This window comes from Puma concolor, chromosome A1 (assembly GCF_028749965.1).
Source record: "Puma concolor isolate L17-30 chromosome A1, mPumCon1.1.hap2, whole genome shotgun sequence".
NCBI classification, from domain to species: domain Eukaryota; kingdom Metazoa; phylum Chordata; class Mammalia; order Carnivora; family Felidae; genus Puma; species Puma concolor.
Genome location: NC_141667.1, coordinates 234,548,077 through 234,572,941, shown reverse-complemented (window position 1 = coordinate 234,572,941; position 24,865 = coordinate 234,548,077). Strand labels below are relative to the sequence as shown.

Sequence of the window (24,865 nt, the reverse complement as noted above, 5' to 3'; positions counted from 1 at the left end):
GTGCCCCCAAAATATTATATTATAAATAGGAAGACATAATGAGTAAGATGTCAGTTTTCCTAAACTGATATATAGATGCAGTATAATTGCAGTCAAAGCATATGAGCTGTTTTTACTCATAATACTTCTGGCATTTACTTCATGTCCTAACGGATTATTTATTAAGGGCACAGTCTGACAAGACTACTCCCATTTCAGATGCCCGCCAAGGTGGGGTGCCCAGGCTACCCACATTCTGACCAACTACCAATTTGGGGGTTTCCATAACCACTACCACCACTCTCCCCCCACACCCCGCCGCACCAGTTCAGTAATTTGCTAGAGTGATTCACTTTAGGACCTGTTGCTGGTTTAGTGTGTAGAGGCTACAGCTCAGGGACAGCCAAATGGAAGAAATGCCCAGGGCAAAGCGAGGGGGTGGGCACTTGTGTACAAAACTTTAAAAGCTTTTTATACTATAAAATATTAGTGAATAAATTTAACATATCAGTAGGGAAAGATTTCTTCTACAGGAGGCAAAGATTGCTGACTCTTAGAGAAAATACTGCTAAATTTTACTAAGTTAGAATTGAAAAGCAATCCAAAGATACCCACAGTAAAGAAAAAACCTGGAAGAAGATATTTACACGGTTGACAAAGAATATAAGAAAGACAATTCAGTAAGAGCATAAAAAACTCAACAGAAAAATGGCCAAAAGATAAGAATAGGCACGTAAAGAAAGGAAATTCACATGAGCAGTACATGTATGATGAGATGTGAACCATCACTGACAATTAGGGAAAGTTCAGGTAAGCTGCCATCTTGAAGTGCAGTCATGTAAAGTGTTAGGATATGGATCCACAGGCTCTCTGGTGTGTTGCTGTAGGGAGCATAAGTTGGGTGAACCTGTGATCCAGCACTTCTTCTCCTGGAAACAGGTAAACTCCTATACGTTTTCAGCCGCAAAATGTATGACGAAGTATCCATAACATTGTCGCTCAAAATAGCAGAAACTTTGATCAATCCAGAGTAACTGTGCTGCTGTCAGCTAATGGAAGGTGGTACAGCAGCTGAAAAGAAGGAAGTTCACTGAGCTGCAACAACCCAGAAGAAGATTAGTAAGTAAAGTGAGTTGCAAGAGACCATATACAGCACACTACCTTTTTACAAAGTTGACCAAAATTTATACATATATTTACATTTATGTAAATGTATGTGTATATGCTTATGTATATATTATGTGCAATGCAGCCATATAAAAAAGGAAGGAAGTGAGAGAAGGAAGGCAGAGGTTGGTAAAGAGAACCATAATTTAGATGTAAGTTAAAGGTCTGATGAGTACTGAGTTTGCAGATGCTTATTCTGCTATTAAGAATAATTAACTACATAAAACCAGGCTTTATGTAGACACGAGCCAGTGATCTGAGTGTCACAGACTAAAGGTTATGGTTAATCCGCTTCTGTGCCCCATGTTCCACAAGGCTTAGTAAATGCTTTTGGGGGGGGGGGGTCACTGCTCTAACTGATCTTTTTCATGTCTTTTGTTTACTACAATCTTCATCTCATGCTGACCCATGCATTAATATTTGGTCTTGCTGTCTTTTTTCTCTCCGTTTTCCATTTCATAGCTCATGTTCCCACCAGATTAGTACTTCTCAAGTTTGAAGTCATAATTTATTTCCTGTAGATCAGTGCTTCTGCACCAGGAGTGGTTACCCCATCACGGGTCATTTGGTCGTGTCTGGAACGGTTTTGGTTGTCACAGCTGGCGGTGGGGTGCTGCTGGCTACCAGTGGGTTGCCGAACACCCTGCAGTGCACAGACCAGTCCCTGACAACAGAGAGTGATCCAGTCTGGTATGTCAGTAGGGCCAAGGTTGAGAAACCGTAGTGCATCTCAGACATTCGATATCTTAGATTGGACCTATTATTTTATATGTCCTTCGAGGGGAGGTAGGGTTGAATAGAGCAAAGACACTAACATTTCATTTTATTTTTTATCACTGTTTTTACTATTACTTGGTGGAATTGGACCCCAGACTAAAACTTGGGGCTGACGTGAAGAATGCAGCTCTGTCCATAATCTTACACGTTGGTATCCCTAGTCTGATTTTTGATGGCCTAACAGTGATTTAGGCACCCCCTATTCCCTTTATTCATACTTAATTTTATTTATTTGTTAAGTTGAGCTGGAAACGAAGAGCAAAACGACAGTGAGTATTCCTATCAGTGGAAACGTTCGGTTTTTTAAGGTTAATATCAGGCTGCATACGATCATTTCAGGGTAGACTGGGAAATGTAGTGTTCAAAGATGACTTTCTGAAACAAGGTAACACCATATGTACAGACATAAAAAAATGAACGTTTTGAAGATTTTATTTAAGTCGTGAGGGAGCCGGTTGTAGGGCCTGTTACTACTAGCTCAGGGGTATCGAAATGCGTGTGCAAACTGGCTTTTCCACGGAGGAGGCAGGCGTTCTTCTGCAGTGCTGCCAGTTACCTGTGTGCAGTTTACAGAGGTGCAAAATACCTTCCGTGGCATCAGCATCAGACATCGAAAAGCCATCCATTGAATACTCCATGGTCTTCCACTGAAGCACGATTTTTTCCACCCCGCGACGCAGAGAATTCGACAAGCCTTGCTTGAAAGGGCACACAGGGACAAAGGAGTTAGTACAATTTTTAGCTGATTGTGACCCTCCCTCAATCTCTTTGTCACACACTGGTGCTATGACTCCTCTGCTTGGCGTAGTGAATTTCAGGTCCTCAGTCTAGCATTTATATTCCCCTCTGATCCAGTCCCAACAGAACCCCCTCAGCTTTTTCTCCACGTTGTACCTCTTCTGTAATACACCCTGCTCTCCTACCGCGTGAGATTTCACGGTTCCTGAACACAGTATACGCATTGAGGCCTGGGTGGCGGTGGTGGTTCTGTTTACTCCCTCACCACAAAGCAAAGTGCTCGTTCGCTCGTTGTGGAGTATCACTGTGAGCAGTCTCCTCCTTCAGTTTGTAGTACACATACCAAATCCTCTGTGAGATCTTTTCTAGGATCCTTGAGAATGGCTTCCTTCTGGGTATTTCCATGCGTAGTGCTTCTCAGAATGTGGTCCTTGCCCCAGCAGCATCTTTTCATTATTACCTGGAAACTTCTTGGAATTGCAAATTCTCGGGCCCTACTGTAGACCAACTAAGTAAACACTGGGCATGGGGCCCAGCAAACTGTGTATTGTTATCACTGTCAGTGACTCTGAAGGGTGTTGAAGTTTAAGAACCAGTGCCATGGTGAGTTGTACTTTTTTAATAGCTGTTTTCCTTGCACTGTATTATGTTTCCATATAGATCTCTGTCCTTTATTTTTCTCTTAGTGTCTTGATAAGAACCTGTATTTCATTAATACCTGTATTAATAAGTTAATAACCTGTCTTGAATAAGACCTTATTAATCAAAATTAATAACCTGTTTTGATTAATAACCTGTCTTGATAAGAACCTGTATTTCATTAATGAGTAGGCACTCATTACCTTTTCACTAATTTGAAATTAATTATTTCTCTTACTAGATGCTCCTCATGAAATAACCAGGGAACAAAATTTATTCATCATTTGTTTGTGGAAATCACGCTGATTGTTAAAATAAAAGATAAATGGGCAAAGTTGCAGCTGCATTTCCTTGTGTGTATACTTCCCTTGTACTGCCTTTATTTCAGTAGAATGTGTCACGTGACCTTGTTTTGAAAGTTAGTGTCTGTCTGAATCAGTGTCCGTTTTTTGCACTCTGGCCAAAATGCTGTCTGGGGGTTAAGAGCACGAGACTCTGGAATCAGAGCCCTGAGTTTGCATCCCAACTCCCTTTCTAGATGTGTGATCCTTACTTTCTTTATGAAATAGAGTTCTGTCTCCTGTGGTTGTTTCGAAAACAAAGAGATGGTGAATGTCAATTTAGCAAAGGCGGAAGGGCCATTATGAGCCTGTCTTCTGGAGTTACAGTTTTCTGATTAGGGTTTTAACCTGTATTCCTTAACAGGCATTCAGTGAAAAATTATTAGTCATATTGGTCTGTGTGTTTTTTAGAAAGAGATTTGTTGACGTGTTTTAAAAATAGTGCTAAACATATTTATTGTAAAAAATTTGGGAAGTATGGCATAGTGTAAAGAGAATAACAGTGCTCCCACTCAGAGGTTACCATTGTTGAAGTTCTTGCTGTGTTCTTTCTAGAAGGTTTTCTGTGTGTACTGTGCATGTTCACTTACCTGCTTTTCATTTGAAATCTCTTGAGTATTCCTAAGTCATTCAAGACATTTAGGAGGATGGAAGCTGTTCCGTTGGGAAATGTAATTTGATTGTATTTGAAGCGCTAAAAAAATCCTCCTCTTTTTGAATTGCAAAACTGATACACGTATGTATCAGAAAATAGGGATGGGGCACCTGGGTGGCTCGGTCGGTTAAGCCTCGGACTCTCGGTTTCTGCTCAGCTCATGATCTCACGGTTTGTGGGATCTAGTCCCGTGTCGGGCTCTGCACTCAGAGTGCAGAGCTTGCTTGGGATTCTCTCTCACCCATCTCTCTCTATCCCTCCCCCACTCTGGTTTTCTGTCTCTCAAAATAAATAAATAAACTTTAAAAAGAAAAGTAAATTGCCTGTACTCTTTACAGAAACCAACCACTGAATGCAGTTAGTCTTTTTTTTTTTTTTTAATGGTGATTTATTTATTTTGAGAGAGAGAGAGAGCACGAGTGAGCAGGGGAGGGGCGGAGAGGGAGGGAGAGAACCTCAAGCAGGCTTTGAGCTGTCAGCACAGAGCCCGATGCAAGGCTTGATCTTACAGAACCGTGAGATCATGACCTGAGCCCAGATCGATCTGGATGCTTAAACTGACTGAGCCATCCAGGCGCCCCTATTTAGTCCTTATAAGAAACAACAGATTGGGATTCAAGATAAATAGTTTTCTAAATGCCTGACTAGAGTATCATGAGCCAATTACAATGCATTATCCCAGCTATTTTTAAACATAATTTTTCTTGCTTTGAAGAACGTGGAAATCATGAGGATAAAGTTGTTTTCATTTTCTTTCTTTTATGTTTTACTAGGGAGTAAAACAGTGCTGTTCCACTGAATGGTTGAAAGTCTTGATAGATTGCCATATTTATACATACATATACCCACAGATACATTACACATACACACTCCAATTTAATGTTACTTGTTTTGAATTTCTGTATGTTTTAAAAAACAAGAATTCATATGCTTAACACCATTGTCTAAATATATTTTGTGCAAACCAAAGTGTTTTAAGAAGCAAAATCAAAATCAGAAATGTTTAATACCTGTAAGTGATAACACAAATTGTTTCTAATAACTGAGAAACAAAAAGTTGTGTGGTGCTTTAAAAGATAAATATTTTCAAGGGGCGCCTGGGTGGCTCAGTCCGTTTAGCATCCTACTCCCGATCTCGGCTCAAGTCCTGCTCTCAGGGTCATGAGTTCAAGCCCCGTGTCGGGCCCTGGGCTGGGTGTGAAACCTATGTAAGAAATTTAAAAAAAATTTTCTGAGTGTATGAAATCTGGTTCTTTGGTTGTTCTGTAATGCTTATTTTTTATTGATAATGAAACCATTTTCTTTTATAGAATTGTTATGAGTGTTGACACTGTTCCAGAATTCAAAAGTATGTTTTGATACCCGTGGTTTATGGTAAATTCGATTTCTTTTTTGCTCTGAGAGACTTATGCATATCAGCAAGTTAAAGTTGTCTTTTACGAATTACTCTAGCAGTCCCTACAGAAGTTGACAGCTACCATAGCCTGTTCCCTCTAGAACCACTGCCGCCGCCCAACCGGATACAGAAATCAAGTAATTTTGGATACATCACATCTTGCTACAAAGCTGTAAACAGCAAAGACGATCTGCCGTATTGCCTTCGGAGGATACACGGTACGGAAGAGAAGTTAGCCACTCTTTGAAGCATATGGTTGAGGCTAAGATTATTGAAATATTCCCGCATGTATTTATTTATTTAATATGTGTATAAGGGATAATAAATAAATTTGTTATTTCATTTGGAAATTAGTAGCTTATAAATGATATATCACATGGCCTTCTCTTCACGATTCTGATGGAATAAAGGAGGGATTTTGTTTGCAGTTTAGTAGAAAAAATTTCCTTTTATAGGTTTTCGTCTCGTTAACACAAAGTGCATGGTGTTGGTCGATATGTGGAAAAAAATTCAGCACTCAAATATCGTGACCTTGCGTGAAGTATTTACCACTAAAGCATTTGCAGAGCCTTGTGAGTAATTTGTACTTGTCTTTCTGCTTTTGTGGGCTTCATTACTTGAAGCCAGATTGCAATAATGAGTGTTTTGTGTTTTATTTTAAGCCCTTGTGTTTGCATATGATTTCCATGCGGGAGGAGAGACTATGATGAGCAGACACTTCAATGACCCTAATGCTGATGCCTATTTCACAAAGAGAAAGTGGGGTAAGAAAGACACGCAAGCAAGATTCATTTTGACAAATGCCTTTGCTCTGTGGAAGAGTGGTTTTCTATTTTAAAGTGCACGTGAATTTGTTTCTGTGATCATAGCGCATTAAAAAAAGAAACGTCTCAAAGAATCGAAGCCAGTCCATAAGCGGCTGGGAAATAGAGTATTGTGTGTAGGCTGAGTATGGAGGCAGGGTGTGAAAGACTCGTGGAGGTGTCTGAAATGTAAATAACTGAGAATGTGGTGAAAGTGTTTTCCTCTTAAACATTTTGGTTTTTTCTTTTAAAACTACAAGGCTTTCTGGGGGCGCCAGGGTGGCTCAGTCGGTTGAGCGTCCGACTTTAGCCTCAGGTCAGCATCTTGAGGTTCATGGGTCCGGGCCCCACATCGGGCTCTGTGCTGGCAGCTCAGAGCCTGGAGCCCGCTTCAGATTCTGTGTCTCCCTCTCTCTCTGCCCCTTCCCCGCTCATACTCGCTCTCTCTCTCTCAAAAATAAATAAACATTAAAAAAATAAAATAAAACTACAAAGCTTTCTGGATAAAGGCATTTTGGAAAATAACGCCTATAGCTTCACCACCCAAAGTACAACCACATTTTCTCTTGGTATATTTCTTTCCAGTCTTGGTTTTTTTGTTTTGTCTTGTTTTTTGGTCTCCTGTCACATTGTTTCCTTTTCTTTTTATTATTATTTTTTTTTTCAACGTTTATTTATTTTTGGGACAGAGAGAGACAGAGCATGAACGGGGGAGGGGCAGAGAGAGAGGGAGACACAGAATCGGAAACAGGCTCCAGGCTCCGAGCCATCAGCCCAGAGCCTGACGCGGGGCTCGAACTCACGGACCGTGAGATCGTGACCTGGCTGAAGTCGGACGCCCAACTGACTGCGCTACCCAGGCGCCCCTCCTTTTCTTTATATCATTTTTGTAGCATTGCATCTTTCATTTGTTATAAGTATTTTCCCCCTAACTTTTGTATTTTCTGGATATAATTTAATGACTCTCTTATTATAGCCCAGTGTGACTATATATCATTTATGAAGTGATTTCCCTAAACAAATTTTTTTAAAAGGTAGGACTGCATTGTTACTTAAGGAATTAATCTTCAAAATAAATTTTCAGGTAACATTTACTTTAATGGGATATTTTCTAATATGTATAGTTCCAGTACTTAAGAGAACCAAAATATTGTAATTATGCTCTAATAAATGTTTATTAGAGGGTAAATTGCTTCAGAGTCAAAGTAGGTAGGTCATCCATTTTGAGATGTTTGTTAATTAACTAGGTATTTGGGTAAGGAAAATGTATGTATCATTTTCTTGTTTGGGGGCAGGGAAAAAGCATTGAAGTCTCTTAAAAAATTTTACTAATTGAAGTACAGTTAAAGCATTGCATTTTTTACTGTAGTTTTTAATCTTTTAAAGATTTTCTTGACTCACATACTGAGAGAAATTAAGGAGGAAGAAAGATGTGAGTCCACAGTATATTCTCTTTTGGATTGTGACTCCTTTAAGGATTTGAATTGTGGACGAAATATTACTTTTGTTTACTTGTAACTTTGCTTTCTGACAGTTGGAAGAAGAAAGCTGTGGTTACATGGCTGTTTGGCATTAAAAATCGGGTCATATGGTGTGGTCATTTTTTTTTTCTTTTGCCGTGTCATCTTTAGACACATACATAATTTTGTTGAAGGGGATGTGGTATAACTTTTCCTATAGATGGATATAGCTGTAGTTGTTCAAGTTTATTTTAGTAGTAGCACCTGTGAAATGACTGTTGGCTTTAATTTATAGCTGGGTTTCTCAACCTCAGCCCTGTTGACATCTAGGGCTGGATAATTATTTTTGTGGGGGCTGTCTGTGCATTCCACAATATTTAGCCGTGTCCCTGGCCTCTATCCTTTAGATGCCAGTAGCAGGCCCCTTCTCCAGTAGTGACACCAAAAATAGCTCCTCCCTACATTGCCAAATGTTTCCAGAGGGGCAAAATGGACCCCTGTTGAGAACCATGAATATTAGCACTCCTTTCCAGTTTTTTTTTTTTTTTTTTTTTTTTTTTAAACGTTTATTTATTTTTGGGACAGAGAGAGACAGAGCATGAACGGGGGAGGGGCAGAGAGAGAGGGAGACACAGAATCGGAAACAGGCTCCAGGCTCTGAGCCATCAGCCCAGAGCCTGACGCGGGGCTCGAACTCACGGAGCGCGAGATCGTGACCTGGCTGAAGTCGGACGCTTAACCGACTGCGCCACCCAGGCGCCCCGTCCAGTTTTTTTTTTTTTTATCTTTATTTTTGGTGTTAACCGACTATTTGATACATTTTGAAATGTTTACATTTTCACACGAATCACTCCTTTTTCTGTTATTTAAAGGTATTGTTTGAATGCTAGTAATTTCCCTGGACATAGCATACGTCCTTTAATTTGTAGCAACTTCTACTCCAAGGCAATTCTCTAGTTTCCCTTTATAACTGTTAAAAGATAAATTATAATTTTGGAGAGCTATAGATGGAAGTCTAATGTTTTCTTACACTCTTTCACTTAGCACAAACTAAAAAATTTTGTATTATAAGAAATATACTAATTTAGAAAATGGAAATAATAATCATACCATACTATATAAGGGTTGTGATAAGAAGGAGCACCCTGGGTGGCTCGTTCGGTTGAACATCCAACTCTTGACTTTGGCTCAGGTCATGATCCTCATGGTTTGTGAGTTTGAGCCCCGCACTAGGCTCTGTGCTGACAGTGCGGAGCTTCCTTGGGATTCCGTCTCCCTCTCTCTGCCCCTCCCCTGCTTGCTCTCTGCCTCTCTCTCAAAATAAATAAAAATAAACTTAAAAAAAAAAAAAAAAACGTTTGAAGTGAGGTAATGTGGGTAAAGTAACTCTGCTGCTGTTAACAGTATACAGGTAAAGACAGAATCTGGCTCAGAGCAAGCAAAACACTGTTGGCTATAAATACTGCTTTTCCTTATTACCACATTTATCAAATAGTTTTATTTAAACTCTTCATAGTCCTCTTTGACGATGTCTTGGCAGTTCTCACTAGCGCCACTTCGGACACTGTTTTCCAGATTGTACTATCTTTAATCTGTCTAAATTGAGGGAGAGCAACTTTTCAATTTTGTATTTGCTTTTCCTTGGAAACTTTATCCCAAGCCAGAAATTTTGCTATTTGTTATCTCCACAATTAACCATTTAACTGTGTTGCTTTTATGCCTGATTCACAAAAAATTTGTTTACAACCCTAAGAACACTTGAATTCAATTTATAAGGGGTCATATTCCCTGAAAGAATTAGAAAATCTGGGTTAAATTTATGTGGCTCCTTTTCCACTGATGTGTAAGGCTTAACAGTGACCCAGAAAATAGTATCAAGAAGCACTGAGGGGCACCTGGCTGGCTTAGTCGGTTGAGCATCTGACTCTTGATTTTGGCTCAGGTCAAGATCCCAGGATTGTGGGATCGAGCCCCGCAGTGGCATTGGGCTCTCTGCCGACTTGGAGGTTGCTTAGGATTCTCTCTGTCTTTCTCTCTCTGTGTCTCTCTCTCTCTCTCTCTCTCTCATTACAAAAGAAGAGGAAGCACTTAAACAAGAGTTGGTAGAATCAAAATGATTACTGTCATGGTAGATCAGATTATTTTTGTGTTTCATTATTAGACATAAGTGATATTCAGGTTTTTATGTTTATATTTTTATGAGTCGGATGTCATCCTAACTAACATGGCTGTAAGAGAGGAGACGAGCAGTTTAAGGAGAATAAGAAAACATTCAGCATCAATGATAGTAGAGGCTTTTATTTTTCTTTCAAGGCATAGAATGAGCAGTTTTCACCTGCCTGAACAATAACATAGGCCGGGATTATCCACATTTTAAGTAAAATAATATCCATCATTCCTGTTTGTAATCAGAATTTACATTTATTTGGTTCACATTAAATATAAATCCTTTAATTTTCTTTATTGTTCAGTAATTACAAGGTTCACAGAAAACATTTCAGTGAGAGTTGTGCTGCTGCTGACAGCATAAAGGTATAATCTCATGAATAGGAAGTTGGGGGTCTGTTCTTACTAACAGACTGAACTTAAATTTTTTATGTGTATATATATATATTGAAAAGTTGTGCCATGATGCATGGATTTTCTTTGTTAATTTTGGTTCGACTTCTTTAGTCTTTTAGTTGGTTACTTAAAAGGTGTCATTTTTTATTTATTTGCTGTATAGGTCAACATGATGGACCATTACCCAGACAGCATGCTGGATTATTGCCAGAATCTCTTATTTGGGCCTATATTGTCCAACTGAGTTCTGCGTTGCGTACCATTCACACAGCAGGTTTGGCGTGTCGAGTTATGGACCCAACAAAGATTCTGATAACTGGCAAAACAAGGTACCACCATTTTGAGTTTTGGCTTCTTCATTGAGCATCTAACCTGTGACAGTTTAGTAAACAAAGCATGATGATTCGTTTAATTCTACCTTTTCGTATATTCCATCCAGAAGAACTGCTGTGACTTTGAGTCCATTTGTAAGTTAAAAAAAAAAATGCTGAATTCTTAAGAATACAATGCCCGGTCATTAACCAGGAATCATGTAAAAGTTTGGGACGTATACATAGTTAGGGTCAGGGGCTGGATGTAGAAGTGATATCAGTATACCTTTTCTATGTACAACCGTGGTTCTCCGATTGTAGCATGAAACAGAATTGCCTGGAGGGCTCATTAATAAGCACACGTGATGGGGCTCCACTCCCAGAGTTCTCCTTCAGTGAATCTGAAGTGGGGCCTGAGAATTTATATTTCCATCAAGTTCTCATGTGATACTGTTGCTGCTCATTGGGTCCAGTGCTTTGAGGACCACTGATACCAAGTTAAGGAGCACAGCCCTTGACTTCCCCAGAGTTTTATTTGAGTTGCTGTGACTTTGAGACTTCTCTTGGACAGCATAGCACAAAGAGCTCAAGGTCTGGTACCTGGTTAGCCAGGTTCATCATACCGAGTCTCCTTAGTTGCTGTCTGTATGATCCTGAGCAAATTCTGTAACTTCTGTGTGTGCAGCAACCATAGAAGACTATTGGTATCTCTACTTTCCACACTTACAAGGTACCTGTGTCGTAAGATTATTGAGAGGATTAAATGACTAATACATGTAAAACTGAATGATCGATACACGTGAATGGTGCCTAATACATCTTCAGTAAATGTTAGAAAGCTAATTAGTTCTCTTTCGTGAATCACTGATAAAGTAGCAGCTTGGTGTGGTGAAAAGACCACTCGCCTGGTAGTCGAAGGAGTAACAGTCCAGTCCTGGCCTTACCAGTTACTGACTTCTACACCCATAGGCCTATCGCTTGGCATCTGTGAGCCTTAATTTCCTCATCTCTAAAATGGTGGTTGAAAGAGGTTATATGGGCGTAGGGTAGGAGGTTAGACCAGATAAGATTCTGAGATCCTTCCTAATATAGGAAATGTTGAACTTTTTAAAAATCTCAGTTTAATAATTTTGTTTAAATTCTCTGGTCTTTAAAGGTTGCGAGTAAATTGTGTTGGAGTTTTTGATGTTTTAACATTTGATAACAGTCAGAATAATAATCCGTTGGCATTAATGGCGCAGTACCAGGTGAGTAAGAGTGAACATGGACACTTAACAACGTCAGGCTTTTTTTCTAAAGATTTTGTTTATTTGGGAGTGGGGCTTTTAAGTCTAGATTTCAGTGTATTCTGGGGGTGTCTCTAGGTCAGCTTTGAACATGTATTTCTTAATCACTGCCGTGTGTAGTGCAGAGTCCTTATCAGTTGGAATGCAGAGAGTTAACGACAGTGTCAGAGACTAAGCGTTCAGAGGAAAATATGTTTATGTGGTCGGGAAAGTCCTCAACATAGATTAAAACAGAGTAATTGGCGAATAGATCATATTCAGTGACATTTTACTTTTTTTCCCACTTGTTTCATGTGTTAAAATCACAGCTGTTATTTTTACTCTTAGATACTGTCCCACCACCAATCCACACATTTTGGAAATATTGTCAAAGGAATATTGTTGTATCGACATGTTCTAAATAATTTTTCTTTTGCGTACTCCCTTCTTTTACACGATCAGAATCTGGTTCTAGTCTAGTCATAATACTAGCATAGGTTTAGGCCCCTCTATGTTCTTCGTCTTAGCTGTTCGTTTCATACTTCTTGATAAATACAAGGTGTGAGAGAATAAGAGCCTATCTCTGCAAGGAACGTTAAGTGTAGTTGCTTTTGCCTTAATTGCTCTGTGCAGGTGATGTGTACATAAAGTAAATATTTCAGGTCATTTCGTCTGTATTGCAATACTTCCCATCTTTTTGGAGGATATGCAGCTGCCACTTTAAGACCGTATTATTCATTCTTTTTGTGTTAAGAAATTTTTGGTGTTTCTCAACATTTACTAACCTTTAGAGGTCTGATATAAGGCAGAATCTCTTAATTATGTGGAAAGTCCAGGAGAAAAACACTTTACCTTTTCTTTACCCTTCTCGTTGCAACTTCTTTAGTTTAAATCTTTGAGAGATTTTAGTTCGCTGAATTATAAGCCAAAGTTTCTGAACAAAAAGGAAGAGACAGAATGAGAAGTAGAGTCTAAGTGATGCCTAGTGATCCACTTCATGCGTAGTGAACTGGATCCCCGAGTGTAGTCCCCGAGACGTAGAGCCACACTCATCACGTTGAGCTGTGTGGGTTGGAAGCGGACCTGACCCATCTCCCCCCCTCCCCCCAGCTAAACTGGGCGGCAGCCAAGCTGTCCTGGTTGGTAGCGCCATCTAGTGGGCGGCGCACAGAAGAATCTGACTGCTTTTTTCTGCCTCAGGGGGTTTGCTCTGTTCCTCTTTCTTTTCTAGGTGGTTCTTAGCTACTTTCCTTCTTCTGTCTTTCACCTAGTGCCTGACTGGCTCTGAACAATTTTCTTCTTGATCTCTGTGCTTCTAAGAGAGACTCAGTATTGGCTGTTAAAATATACATCCAGGAAAATTTTGGAGGAGAAATCAGACACTGTTTGGAACTAGTCATCTAACTCTGTTGCAAGAATCTGGAAACCCCACGTCGACATTAAAAGACGAAACACCTTGCCGTTTTGTTTTTTTACACGTTCAGCACTACACTATGTCATTCTTGTCTCTTCTGAATAGAGTTCCTTTTTTTAAAAAAAAATTTCTAGTATAAGGCTGGTTTGATTTTGGTTTTCTGTGAGTACTATCGCAGTATCATTTCCCATTTTTTCTTTGTAGAGGTACATCGTTTCAGTTACATTAGTGATAGGTAGCCACCTTGAAACACTCTTTTGCAGGAAAAGTAATCCCAGAGTTCCAAACAAACAGCTCTTCAGTAAGCACTTGGGGCAGTTGATTGGCCAATTAGGAGCTGCCTCCTGCTTTCAGCCAGCTGTCACCTTCCCTTTATTTTCCAGCACTAAAAGGATATCTCAGGTTTCCTTCTTTTTCTTTCTTTTCCTTAATTTTGGGGGGTGGGTTATGTATGTGGGGAAGATTTTTCACACAGCTTATAGAGTAAGGTAAAGGAGAGAATTAAAGATAGTCCCAAGTGGGGGATTGTGATTTTACGGAGAAGAGGGTACGTGAGAAAGGAGTGCATTGTTTCTTGTAGTCTCTTTTTCATAGTCTGTTTCAGACACGTGAATAGAGACTGACTTTCAGTAAAGTGGACATAAGTAGAGCCATAGATAGAATCAGAAAAATCAAGAAATCAAGAATCAGGAAGAAACTGAAAATGAGTGGGGGGAAAACCTCCAGAATTCAACAAATGGGGGGAAAAACCAGATGGAGGTAAGAAGCAAAATAACAAACGGAAAACTATTTAGCTGGCAAATAAGGAAAGGAGAGTTATTGGGCTTTTATGATGTTGAACTCTCTTAATTTTAAGCAGGACGTCATTAACCTCTTACTTAAAAACAAATCCGTTCTAATTTAATCTGGATTATGTGACCTGTAGACTTTATTTCTAAACGTGCGTATTCCACCTTGAGTCAGCTTTAGAAAGCGGTGGGATGCACTCAAAAATCAGATGTTCTTATTTTAAAAACCCATCCAGTCCTTCGGCTGTCTTGGACTTTTGTTTTCCTGGCTCATACTAGGGAATACCGGAATGTTCTAGCTGGGAGGTTTAGTTACAGCATCAATTGAGGGTGGGGCTAAACTGAAAATTCTGTTGTTTTAAGGGTTTGGGAGGCTGTGTGTTGGTACATGCTGCTCAGACACTTGATAAATAATAGCAGCTTTCAGTTTGCTTTGCTGACGATATGGGATTGAAACACTTAGAGAAATTTACAGTTCGCATTTACATGTACCAATTTGTCTTGACCAAGATTTTTATGGTTTCATTACTATAACTTGGAATGTCTTACTCGATCCTGAGAAGGACTGAGGGGAATCCTTCTTGAGTTCATTCATGGCAGTGCCCCTCCGAGAACAGAAATGATCGAACACTAATAGTGCTCCCTCCCGTGCCACCCTACCTCCTCCCTTTCTGGGCTCCTAAGTCTGTACCACAAGTGAAGTTTTAAAAAGTTTCTTTGACATGAATCCTTGGCATCTCGTACCACAATAGAATCAAAGTAGTTTTTCTAATCCGTTTTTCCACTGATTATAATAGGGTCTCCTGTTCAGAGCGTCAAATGCACAAATGCTAGTACTGAATGAATTTTTGAATTTGAACTTTTTAATGTTAGTAATGGAGTTTGGCTTCTTTATACGTTCTTATTTGGGTAAAATGTTGAGGATAGCTGTAGAGTGCTAAAGTTTCATTAGTGACTGTCTTGAAATATTTGCGACTATACTATGTATAGACATTCCACAAAACCAGTGGTTCTCCATCGTGACCTCAGTATCAGAACTGTTGTGGGAGCTTTGAAAAACACTAATACCTAGATCTTAACCCAGACTAATAATACCAGAATTGGAGTGAAGGGATAGCTACAGGGCTACTTCTTCTGTTTGGTGTTTTTGAGCTCCTCAGGTGATTTTAATGTATAGCTAGCTTTGAAAGCTCCTTTTACTAGACCAGTATTCAGTAAATGTATCCGATATTTGAGATCAGGTCTCAGAGTTTGAAGATTTACAGAAGTTTTCTGTCGCAATCACTTCAAATGATTTTATTTAACTCGGAGCTATTCCATTCTCCTAGGCCTAAAATTATTCATAGTTACCTGCCAAGAAGGGCCACTGGGGATAACCATTCTGTTTCCTGGAGTTAGACAGGTAATAGAGAGCTTACCTCAATGTAGCCAGCTATCTTTGAAAATCCTTTTAGAGCAAAAGCCTCACAGTGGTAAATCATAAAAAAATAGATAGGTAAATGGAGAAAGAAAAAGAAGAAAGAGAGAGAGGAAGAAAGGAAGAAAAGAAAAGAAAGAAAAAGAAACCAGGTGGTTACAGAGCTCAAAGATCTGTTGTAATGTGAGTAAAAATGGGCTATTTGGAAATAAGGGCAGATGGGATGTCACTGGGGTTGGCAGCATTCTCGATGTTCTGAAGAACATACCCTGAAATCAGGTAATAGTTCTGTTACATTCTGAATGATGGAATAGCTTTTCTTCAAATAATTCTCCAAACTGCCACTGTATTTGGGGATGATGGAAAGCGAGAGAGGGGCATATTGTAGATTGTAACGATCGTAGTCAGGTGAATATGTGGTGACCAGCCTTAATACTAGGAACGTCAGCTCTATCTAAATAAGTTTTTTTTTAAAAGTTTGAAGCAACAATTCTGTAGCTGGCATATGAATTGCTTAGAGCATAGCCCTAACTACATTTATCAGAATTACCTGGGTGCTTTAAAAATGTTGGGCCTGCTCCCCCAGACTTACCGAATGAGACTCTCTGGTGGAGAGGCCCGGGAAGCCCCTTCAAGCTCCCGGGTGACTCTGGGCACCACTATCGGAGAGCCCTGTGCTGAGTTTTGCAGCTTCTTTGTAAAGGTGCCTTTTCCATGCAGGCAGTAGTGTCACTGTGTTAAATTTGTACGTGTAAAATAAAAATTAAAAGTTATATTTATTCTTTCATGTCAGCAAGCAGATCTGATATCATTAGGAAAAGTTGTGTTGGCTTTGGCTTGCAACTCTTTGGCAGGAATTCAGCGAGAGAATTTACAGAAAGCCATGGAACTGGTGACAATCAACTACTCCTCTGACCTGAAGAACCTGATTCTGTAAGTTGTGATATACAATTAAACACATATGACGATCGTAGGAGATGAGACAGCTTTGTGTCCACACAGGCCTTCTAATAGAGCTTCTATTCATTATTTTAGTTCCTACTGTTCAAAATCAGGCAAAACACAGTTAAACAACTTTTAATTTCTGTATTTTTATTGTTAAGTGTATATTTCCTTGAATAAATTCGTGAACCAATGTGTTTAGTTACTGATGTTTTAAATGTTTGGTCAGAGGGTACCCACTGAGGTTGCATTGGTATTCACTAGCTACATATGACTTAGTTTAATTAAAATACAATAAAGTTAAAGAAATCAATCTTGCACCGGCCACATTGCAAGAGCTCAAAAGCTTCATGTGGCTTCTGGCTAATATATCTCATCATTTCAGAAAATTCTGTCAGACAGTGCTGCTCTAGAGAGTGGTTGTTCTCTTTGTGCGAGCTGTCACAAATAAACCTCAGATGCAATCCAGTTACAGATTCTGTGGCCAAAACAGCCATTACAGAAAGCATGGATGTAAGGGTCCCAGGCTTCTACTCCAGGATCTCTAGACGCCCAAGAAGTCCTTGAAATGCATTTGACTTAGGAGAGCCCCACTGTGGACTCCTGTCACCGCAGGGGGACTTCTCCCTGTCTCAGACGCATCTAACATCGGGGAATTCCAGAGCGTGGACCGCCATAATTCTTACTGTCATTAGAAGTGATTGCAGAGAACAGATGCTACAGTATCTCTCGAAATTTTTTCTGTTATGTTCTAGAAGCAGCTGGAGCATATTGGTCCTTTTCAGTGCCTTAGTTTTCAGCTGTTCCTTCTGATTTTTCTGTGTAGTCTTGGAGGATTCAGTTTCTTTTTGGACTAGCTCGGGATATGAAATTGAGGGCTAGAGGATGGGGCTGCCCACTTGTACTTTGATACGCTGGCATAAGTGCCGTGCTTGTGACCGAGCACCGGAAGCCAGTGATTGCCTGCTTCCGGGGAATACTCACGTGATTTCTCTTTCAAGTGAAAATATTTGTTCCACGTATTTTCACAGCAGCAATTCCTAGCCTTCATTTGCAACATCTCAAAGTAGTAATCTCCAAACTTCCTTTTTAAAAAGTTGAGAGTAAAGGATATAAATGTTACAAACTAGCCAGCCATACGTTAATAATTGCCAAAACTGGGCAAAGGGTACATGGACATTTGTTATACTGTTCTCTCTACTTTTATGAATGTTTGAAATTTTCCTTAATCAAAAGTAAATTAAAAAGCCATACTTGCATACTAAGTAACAACTTTATAGAGCGGTAAACCATGTATCAGGCACTTTCTAACTGATACAAATGAATTTTCCCAATAATCCTATAAGTTAGCTCCACTTTAGAGATGACAGAACTGAGGCTTAGAGAGGTAAAGTAACTTGCCAAAGTCACAAAGCTTGTAATAACTTTAAGTAGTCAAGATGTAAATATGTCAGTAGTTACAGATAAATAGCTAAGGCATAGATTATCAACAGGAGGATTTTATTTAACAAAAGAATGCCTATCCTGTGCCAGACCCCGAAGATACCTTGAACAAGATGAACAAAACCCCCCAACTTCTGGAGCTTCCACCCTAATGGGGAGGAGGTAACAAACATGGAAACATGTAAGATGTTGGCAGGTAGCGCTAAGTCCCCTGAAGAAAATGGGATAGAATTTTAAGCAGAGAGTGCGAGAGCAGGAGGCTCCCGTCCCAAGGATGGTTAGGAAACGGCTCGCCTGTCAGAATAGGCAGTAATAGGTCATGATCACCTTTGTATTCTAGCAGGTCGCTTTTTGAAACGGATTTTTTTGGTTTTTTGGGGGTTTTTTTGGCCTCAGTTATAATGGTAGGAGAAATTGGCCTCTTCTGATACATGTTAGTGCGTGACAGTTTTTCAGAAATAAATAGATGATGACAACTGGTAAATGACATTGTAGAGCAGAGGACACCTTTCTAAAAAGTTGGAACCTTGTTTGAGCCCAGTGTGAGGCTCAAACCCACAAGATGTGGGATCATGACCCGAGCCGAAGTCGGACGCTCAACCGACTGAGCCCCCCCAGGCGCCCCGACACAAATTATTTTGAAGAGCAAATGGAAAAATCTCTTTACCTACAGCCGCCCCCTATTTCACCCCTCCAAAAAAGCTTGTAACAGCCTTTTCGTGTCCCACTATTGTAAGGAAGGGTTTGAGAATGCAAATGGTGAAGTGTAACCCTACTCAACTTCCCTTTTTCATTTTCATAATAGCAAAGCTGTAGAGAAAGAGACATGTTTACAGTTTCTTCCATTGGCTCTTAAAATTTCCCAGAGAGGGGCGCCTGGGTGGTGCAGTCGGTTAAGCGTCCGACTTCAGCCAGGTCACGATCTCGCGGTCCGTGAGTTCGAGCCCCGCGTCGGGCTCTGGGCTGATGGCTCGGAGCCTGGAGCCTGTTTCCGATTCTGTGTCTCCCTCTCTCTCTGCCCCTCCCCCGTTCATGCTCTGTCTCTCTCTGTCCCAAAAATAAATAAAAAACGTTGAAAAAAAAAAATTTTCCAGAGAAATCATCAACGCTTAAAAGTGAGGTTGACTTGATGAAAAAAATCTTTTCAAATTATATACACTTCTGTGACGGCAGCAGCGATAGCTATGTGCTTGTGTGTCGTGTTTGTTTTTTTAAATTGCACAATTTGAGGGGCGCCTGGGTGGCTCAGTCGGTTGAGTATCCGACTCCGGCTCAGGTCATGATCTCGCCACGGCTTGTGAGTGAGTTCAAGCCCCGTGTCGGGCTCTGTGCTGGCAGCCTGGAGCCTGCTTCCGGTTCTGTGTCCTTTTCTCACTTTGCCCCTCCCCTGCTCATGCGCGGGCTCTCTCTCTCTCTCTCTCTCTCTCTCTCTCTCAAGAATAAATAAAACATTTTTTAAAAATTAAAAAAAAATTAAATTGCACATTTGGCATTCAGGTGATTCTTTATTTTCGCTAGGTATTTGTTGACTGACCAAAACAGGATGCGAAGTGTAAATGACATCATGCCCATGATTGGTGCTCGATTTTATACTCAGTTGGATGCTGCTCAAATGAGAAATGATGTCATAGAGGAAGACCTTGCAAAGGTAAAGAGTTAAAAAAAGATATATACAATGACATCTGTATGTGCAAAGAGTTAGAAAACAGTAATTTTTGTGCCGAATTGGCTAGGACTGTTTACAGATATTTTTTAAGTTAAAAAATTTTTTTTTTAATTTCTTATGTCCTCTGGGCATTTGTGTTCTGCTTTTTGTTTGTGGCTTTGCTCCAGTTAATTGACAGAATCTTGATTTTTTTTTTTTTTCCCATGTAACTTTAACCATTCTTAAAAATGGCCAGCTGCATGATCATCTTGAGTATTAATATCGAATGAAATGGACATGTTACATTCAAAATGATTACCAAAAGGTGGGGATATTAGGATTTACAGTTTAAAGGTAATATTGGTGTAGGATACCAGGTTCATAAAATTTTGCTGGAATATTAACATTCTCTCTCTTTTTAAAATGTCTTATAGGAGGTTCAAAATGGAAGACTGTTTAGGCTTCTAGCAAAATTGGGAACAATCAATGAGAGGCCGGAGTAAGGATTTACAGTATTTTACAATATGATTTCAATCAAATGCACTAACAAGACTGAGTATACCTGATTCTTACTGGTTTTATTTGGAAAGAGAAAAATTCTCATGTGAAGTGACCTTAAGCCTGTTGGTAGCCATTAGGATGCTGTTTTTTAACTACAGCCTAGATATGGTTGTTCTTAGGGATTCCACACACACATACCCATACGGAAAACAGACTGTTAGAAAGCTCCATTGTGGTTTGTGCATGAGGGGACATTTTATGACTGTCAGTACTGCCTCTACCCTGTCTCCTTTTTGAAGCTTGCTCAGTTCAGTTTACCTTAGTCAGATTAGAGATTTCAGACATGTCTAATTGTTGCATGCCCCTTATCTTCTATTTAAGAACATCACATAAACAATACATACAGCTGTCATGTCGGTGACACTGGAAAGGCCTCGCCACCCTTCATTATTTGTCATTTAGTTCTGCCTCATTTGTAAGTTCAAGTTTATCGTACGTTCAAGAAAGAAGGAGAGTTGACGTCTGTACTAAATAGTAACTGTCGAAGACAGGTTGAACAGTATTATAGCTACTTTCACTGTAGTATAAGTTCTGTTTCAGGAATGTTACCTCTGTTGATAGAGATAGGTGACACATAAATACCGCTTGAGGGATTTTGTTTTTGACGACAAAATTCATATTCACTTACCTTTCTTCACAGTTACAAAGCTCAATTTGTATTTTCCCTGATAATGTTTCTAAATGAAGAGAAGATGACAACAACAACAAAAAACCCCCCAAAAACCCTTCAAGTTGTTTCTTCTGGCATTTTTCTCTTTATTTAAAAATAATATGCTTATGATACTATTGCTTGATTTTTTTTTTTTTTTTTTAAGTATTTAACTCAGCTAATGACTTTGTCCTGTGTAGGATGAGGCTTTATCTTTCATACCCCCTTTCCTTAACCAAACATACTCAGTCACTCACTCACTCACTCACTCACTCACATTCTACCATTGAACCCATAAGTTTTGAGTTAAAAGTGTTGACATTAGTATAACGGGGTAAATACTGTTCATAGCTGCACCACAGAGTAAACCATGACTATATTTCCTTTCTTTTGTATTTTGTTTTTTGATTTTTGTTTTCCTCGGGTTAATAATTGCCTTATTATAGAACTCTAATAAGCAAATGAAAAAATATTGACCACCACGTTATTCCAGACTTTTTGCCAGAGTTACGAAACACCTTCCCATATGGTCAAAAATAGGTAACCTATCAGTTCCTTTTTTTTTCTCCCCCTTAGAGAAATTGCCCCCGGAGCCTCTGTCCTTCTATTCCTATCTGGGCTGGTTGAGCTCTAAGCCTGCTCACGCTCACACTTTAGAACTGGAGCTTCCCTTCACTATTATCCTGGGAATTCTCATTGTCTCTCCCTTTGTGTTGGATACCCTGTTTCTTGCTTTTTTCCTTGATTTATTCTTTTGATTTATTGGAGCACATCCTCCTGTAGCTTCCTGAGAAAGGTGAGTTTTTTGAGTCTTTGTAAGTCTGAAAATATCTTTATTCTATTTTTACACTTATTGACAGTATAACTGGGTATAAAATTCTAGACTGTCCTTGGAAAATTCTTTTTATTAATTTTGAATAGGTTAATATGAACCAGTTTTTTAAAACGTAGAAAAGGGTTTGCAGTGGGAAAAAATCTCTCATACCTGTTACATCCCCAGTCTCTCCCTTTTCTCCCACTAATCTTTATTTTATATTCTTCCTGAGTTACAATGATACATTCTTAATTCCTTTCATCCCCTCCTCACTTTTTAATATATACAAATTGTAAACCATGCAGTGTTCTGTATGTTCCTTTTTCCTTATTAACTATATTTTGGAAATCTTTTTGTTTAGGTATGTTTAGTGTATACCAAACACTATTCTCAATAGTTTACAAATATGTCCCAACTCAATCCTCGTAACTACCTTGTGATACAGGTACTATTAGCCTTCTCGATTAACAGAGATGTGTGGGCATAGAGAGGTGAAATACCTTTTCCAGGGTCACATAATAAGTGAGCATCTGAGCCAGAATTCAAATCCAGACAGTATGGTTCCAGAGTCCATGCTCTGAACCACTATGCTATGCCTCCATAATTTATAGCCATGTAATAGTCCATTCTGTGGACATGCTGTAATTTATTGCTCTAGTTCCTGATCAGTAGGCATTTGAGTTGTTTTTACTGTTTTGCTGGTATAATCAGTGCTGCAGGGACTGACTTATGCATACTTAATTGTACGTGTGCATAAAGATAGACCCAGTTGTGGTTGTTAGGTCTGTGGATATGTGACCGTAAACCCTTGCAGAGAGCCTTTTACCAACAGTACTTCTTCAAGCTTGTGGATTTTTGTCTACCTGATGGATGCGAAATTGAATCTCAGTGCGGTTTTATTTTGTATTTACTCTTAATGAGCATGTTGCTTGTCATTTTTATGTTTTTGATCTGTTTCTGTTGCCTTTTTTTTCTTTGTTCGTATTGTTGGCTCATTTTTATTTCCAGTTGAATTGTCTGTCGATTTATAGGAGCTGGAGAGATTTGTCCTTTTTGATCATTTTCTTTTTAATTTGTCATTTCTCTTTTGACTGCTCAGGTTTTTTTTTTTTTCCATGCAGACATTTGTATACATGGTGTAATTGATCAAACTTTCTTTTATCCTTTTGGGTTTTGAATCATAGTTAGAAAGGCCTTTTCTACGGGAATTTTCTCATTGTTTCTTCTAGTGTACTTACGGTTTTATTTTCTTCCCATATTAAATTTTTATGTATTTGGAATATTTATAGGATATAAGGTATGTATTCAGCTCCCCCACCCTTCCCTCTCAGAAGACTCTCCAGTGGCCCAAAAGCTATTTATCGAATAGTCTAGCTTTCCCTACTGGTTTAAGACAGTACTTCTTTCACATTAATGTTTGAATGACTGTCATTTCTTTTTAATGTTTGCTTATTTATTGAGAGAGAGTGAGTAAGCAAGTGAGCAGGGGAGGGGCAGAGAGAGAGAAAGAGGGAGGGAAGGAAGGAGAGAGAGAGAATCCCAAGCGTGGTTGCTTAACTGACTGAGCTAACCAGGCACCCCTTCATGACTGACTTTTTTTTTGGATGACATTTTAAAATCTGGTAGTTCATTCTTTCTCAGCTTCATTTCATTGTTTTTTGTTGTTTCCTAAAACTGTTTAATTTTCTGTATAAATTCTAGAATCAGCTTTTTTAGTTAAAAAAAAATCTATAAACCTGGTGGTATTTTTATTTTATAAGATGACATGTTTATTATTAAACTTAAGGAGCATATGTGTTTGTAGATGTTGAGTTTCGTAACCACGACAATGGTATATATCGTTGAATTCATTCACACCTACTTTACTGTCTGTCCTTCAGTGCTTAAGTTGTTCTTATGTTGTTGTGGCACACTAAGTTTACTAGGTATTTTTCTTCTTGTTGCTGTTGTAAATGGGAATCCCCTCCCTTCCCCCCACCCCTGCCATTCTTTCTTCTTAGATTGCCTATTATCGGTACACGTGAAATTTATCAATTTCTGTAAAATTTGTGCCCAGATACCTTAGTGTTTGGATAGTTTTTCACTAGATTTCTTGGGTTTCCCCGATACAGAGTCATATCTTCAAATAATTGTAGTTACATTTCCTACTTTCTAATTTCGATAGTTTCAGTTGCTTTGGAGTGATTGTGTTAGCTAGTATCTCTAGTACATAGTTAAGTAATAGTAGTGATAATTTCTGTCAGAATTTGAAGCTTTGCTCCGCTGTCTTTTAACTTCCAGATTCAAATCTATTTTCTTTTCAAACCCTTCCCCTTCCTCTGTGCTTTTAGGATCTTCTCTTTATTGATGTTCAGAAATGCACAGTGAAATGCCTTGGTGTAGGGTTTTTTATTCATTCTGATGAATCAGCAGGGTGGGCAGGCCCTTTTAATCTTGGAAACGTAGGTCCTTCAGCTCTGAGAAGTTGTCTTCATTGTTTCTTTGATAGCTTCTCTCTTTGGAATTCCTGTTACTCAGATATTAGACCATCGTCATTAATTTTCTAATATTCTCTTCTGTTTTCTGTACTGTATTTTTTTGTTCTACTTTTGAGGTAATTATCTCAACTTACTTTGTCTAAAAATAAAGGTTTTTTCCCAATCCTTCGAATTTTTAAGCTTCTGCTGTCATAATTTTAATTTTCAAGAACTTTCTGTTTTCTAAATGCTTTTCTTTAATGTTCAGTCATTTTTGAGAGAGAGAGAGAGGGAGGGAGAGAGCGAACGAGCATGATCGGGGGACGGGCAGAGACAGAGAGTGGAGTACAAAGGATCAGAAGCCGGCTCTGTGTTGGCAGCTGTGAGCCTGATGCGGGGCTCAAACGTATGAGCCATGAGATCCTGACCTGAGCTGAAGTTGGACGGACGCTCAACCGGCTGAGCCACCCAGGTGCCCCTCTCTAAATGTTTCTGTCTTACAGCATCTAATTCTTGTTTGTGCAAGAGTCTCAATTACAGATTTTGGTTAGGTTTTTTGTTGTTGTTGTTGCTGTTCTAAGTTTTGTTCTGTTCCCTGCAGTGTCTCATAGGAAATGAGTTTCTTCTGTTTCATTCTCCAGTG

General features: G+C 39.2%; 1 protein-coding gene across 5 annotated transcripts in view; it reads left to right on the top strand.

The window, feature by feature from the left end:
- The window catches only part of PAN3 (poly(A) specific ribonuclease subunit PAN3), a 134,843-nt gene that overhangs the window by 101,975 nt on the left and 8,003 nt on the right, over window positions 1-24,865 (top strand). For 4 of the 5 annotated variants that reach the window (XM_086714601.1, XM_086714590.1, XM_086714582.1 and 1 more), the window contains 8 exons: window positions 5,749-5,910; window positions 6,148-6,264; window positions 6,355-6,456; window positions 10,681-10,846; window positions 11,985-12,075; window positions 16,506-16,645; window positions 19,616-19,745; window positions 20,177-20,241. In XM_086714601.1, coding sequence (XP_086570727.1) covers window positions 5,749-5,910; window positions 6,148-6,264; window positions 6,355-6,456; window positions 10,681-10,846; window positions 11,985-12,075; window positions 16,506-16,645; window positions 19,616-19,745; window positions 20,177-20,241 — 973 coding nt within the window. The remainder of the gene's footprint in view (window positions 1-5,748; window positions 5,911-6,147; window positions 6,265-6,354; window positions 6,457-10,680; window positions 10,847-11,984; window positions 12,076-16,505; window positions 16,646-19,615; window positions 19,746-20,176; window positions 20,242-24,865) is intronic. The other variant, XM_086714574.1, reaches the window with a different exon arrangement.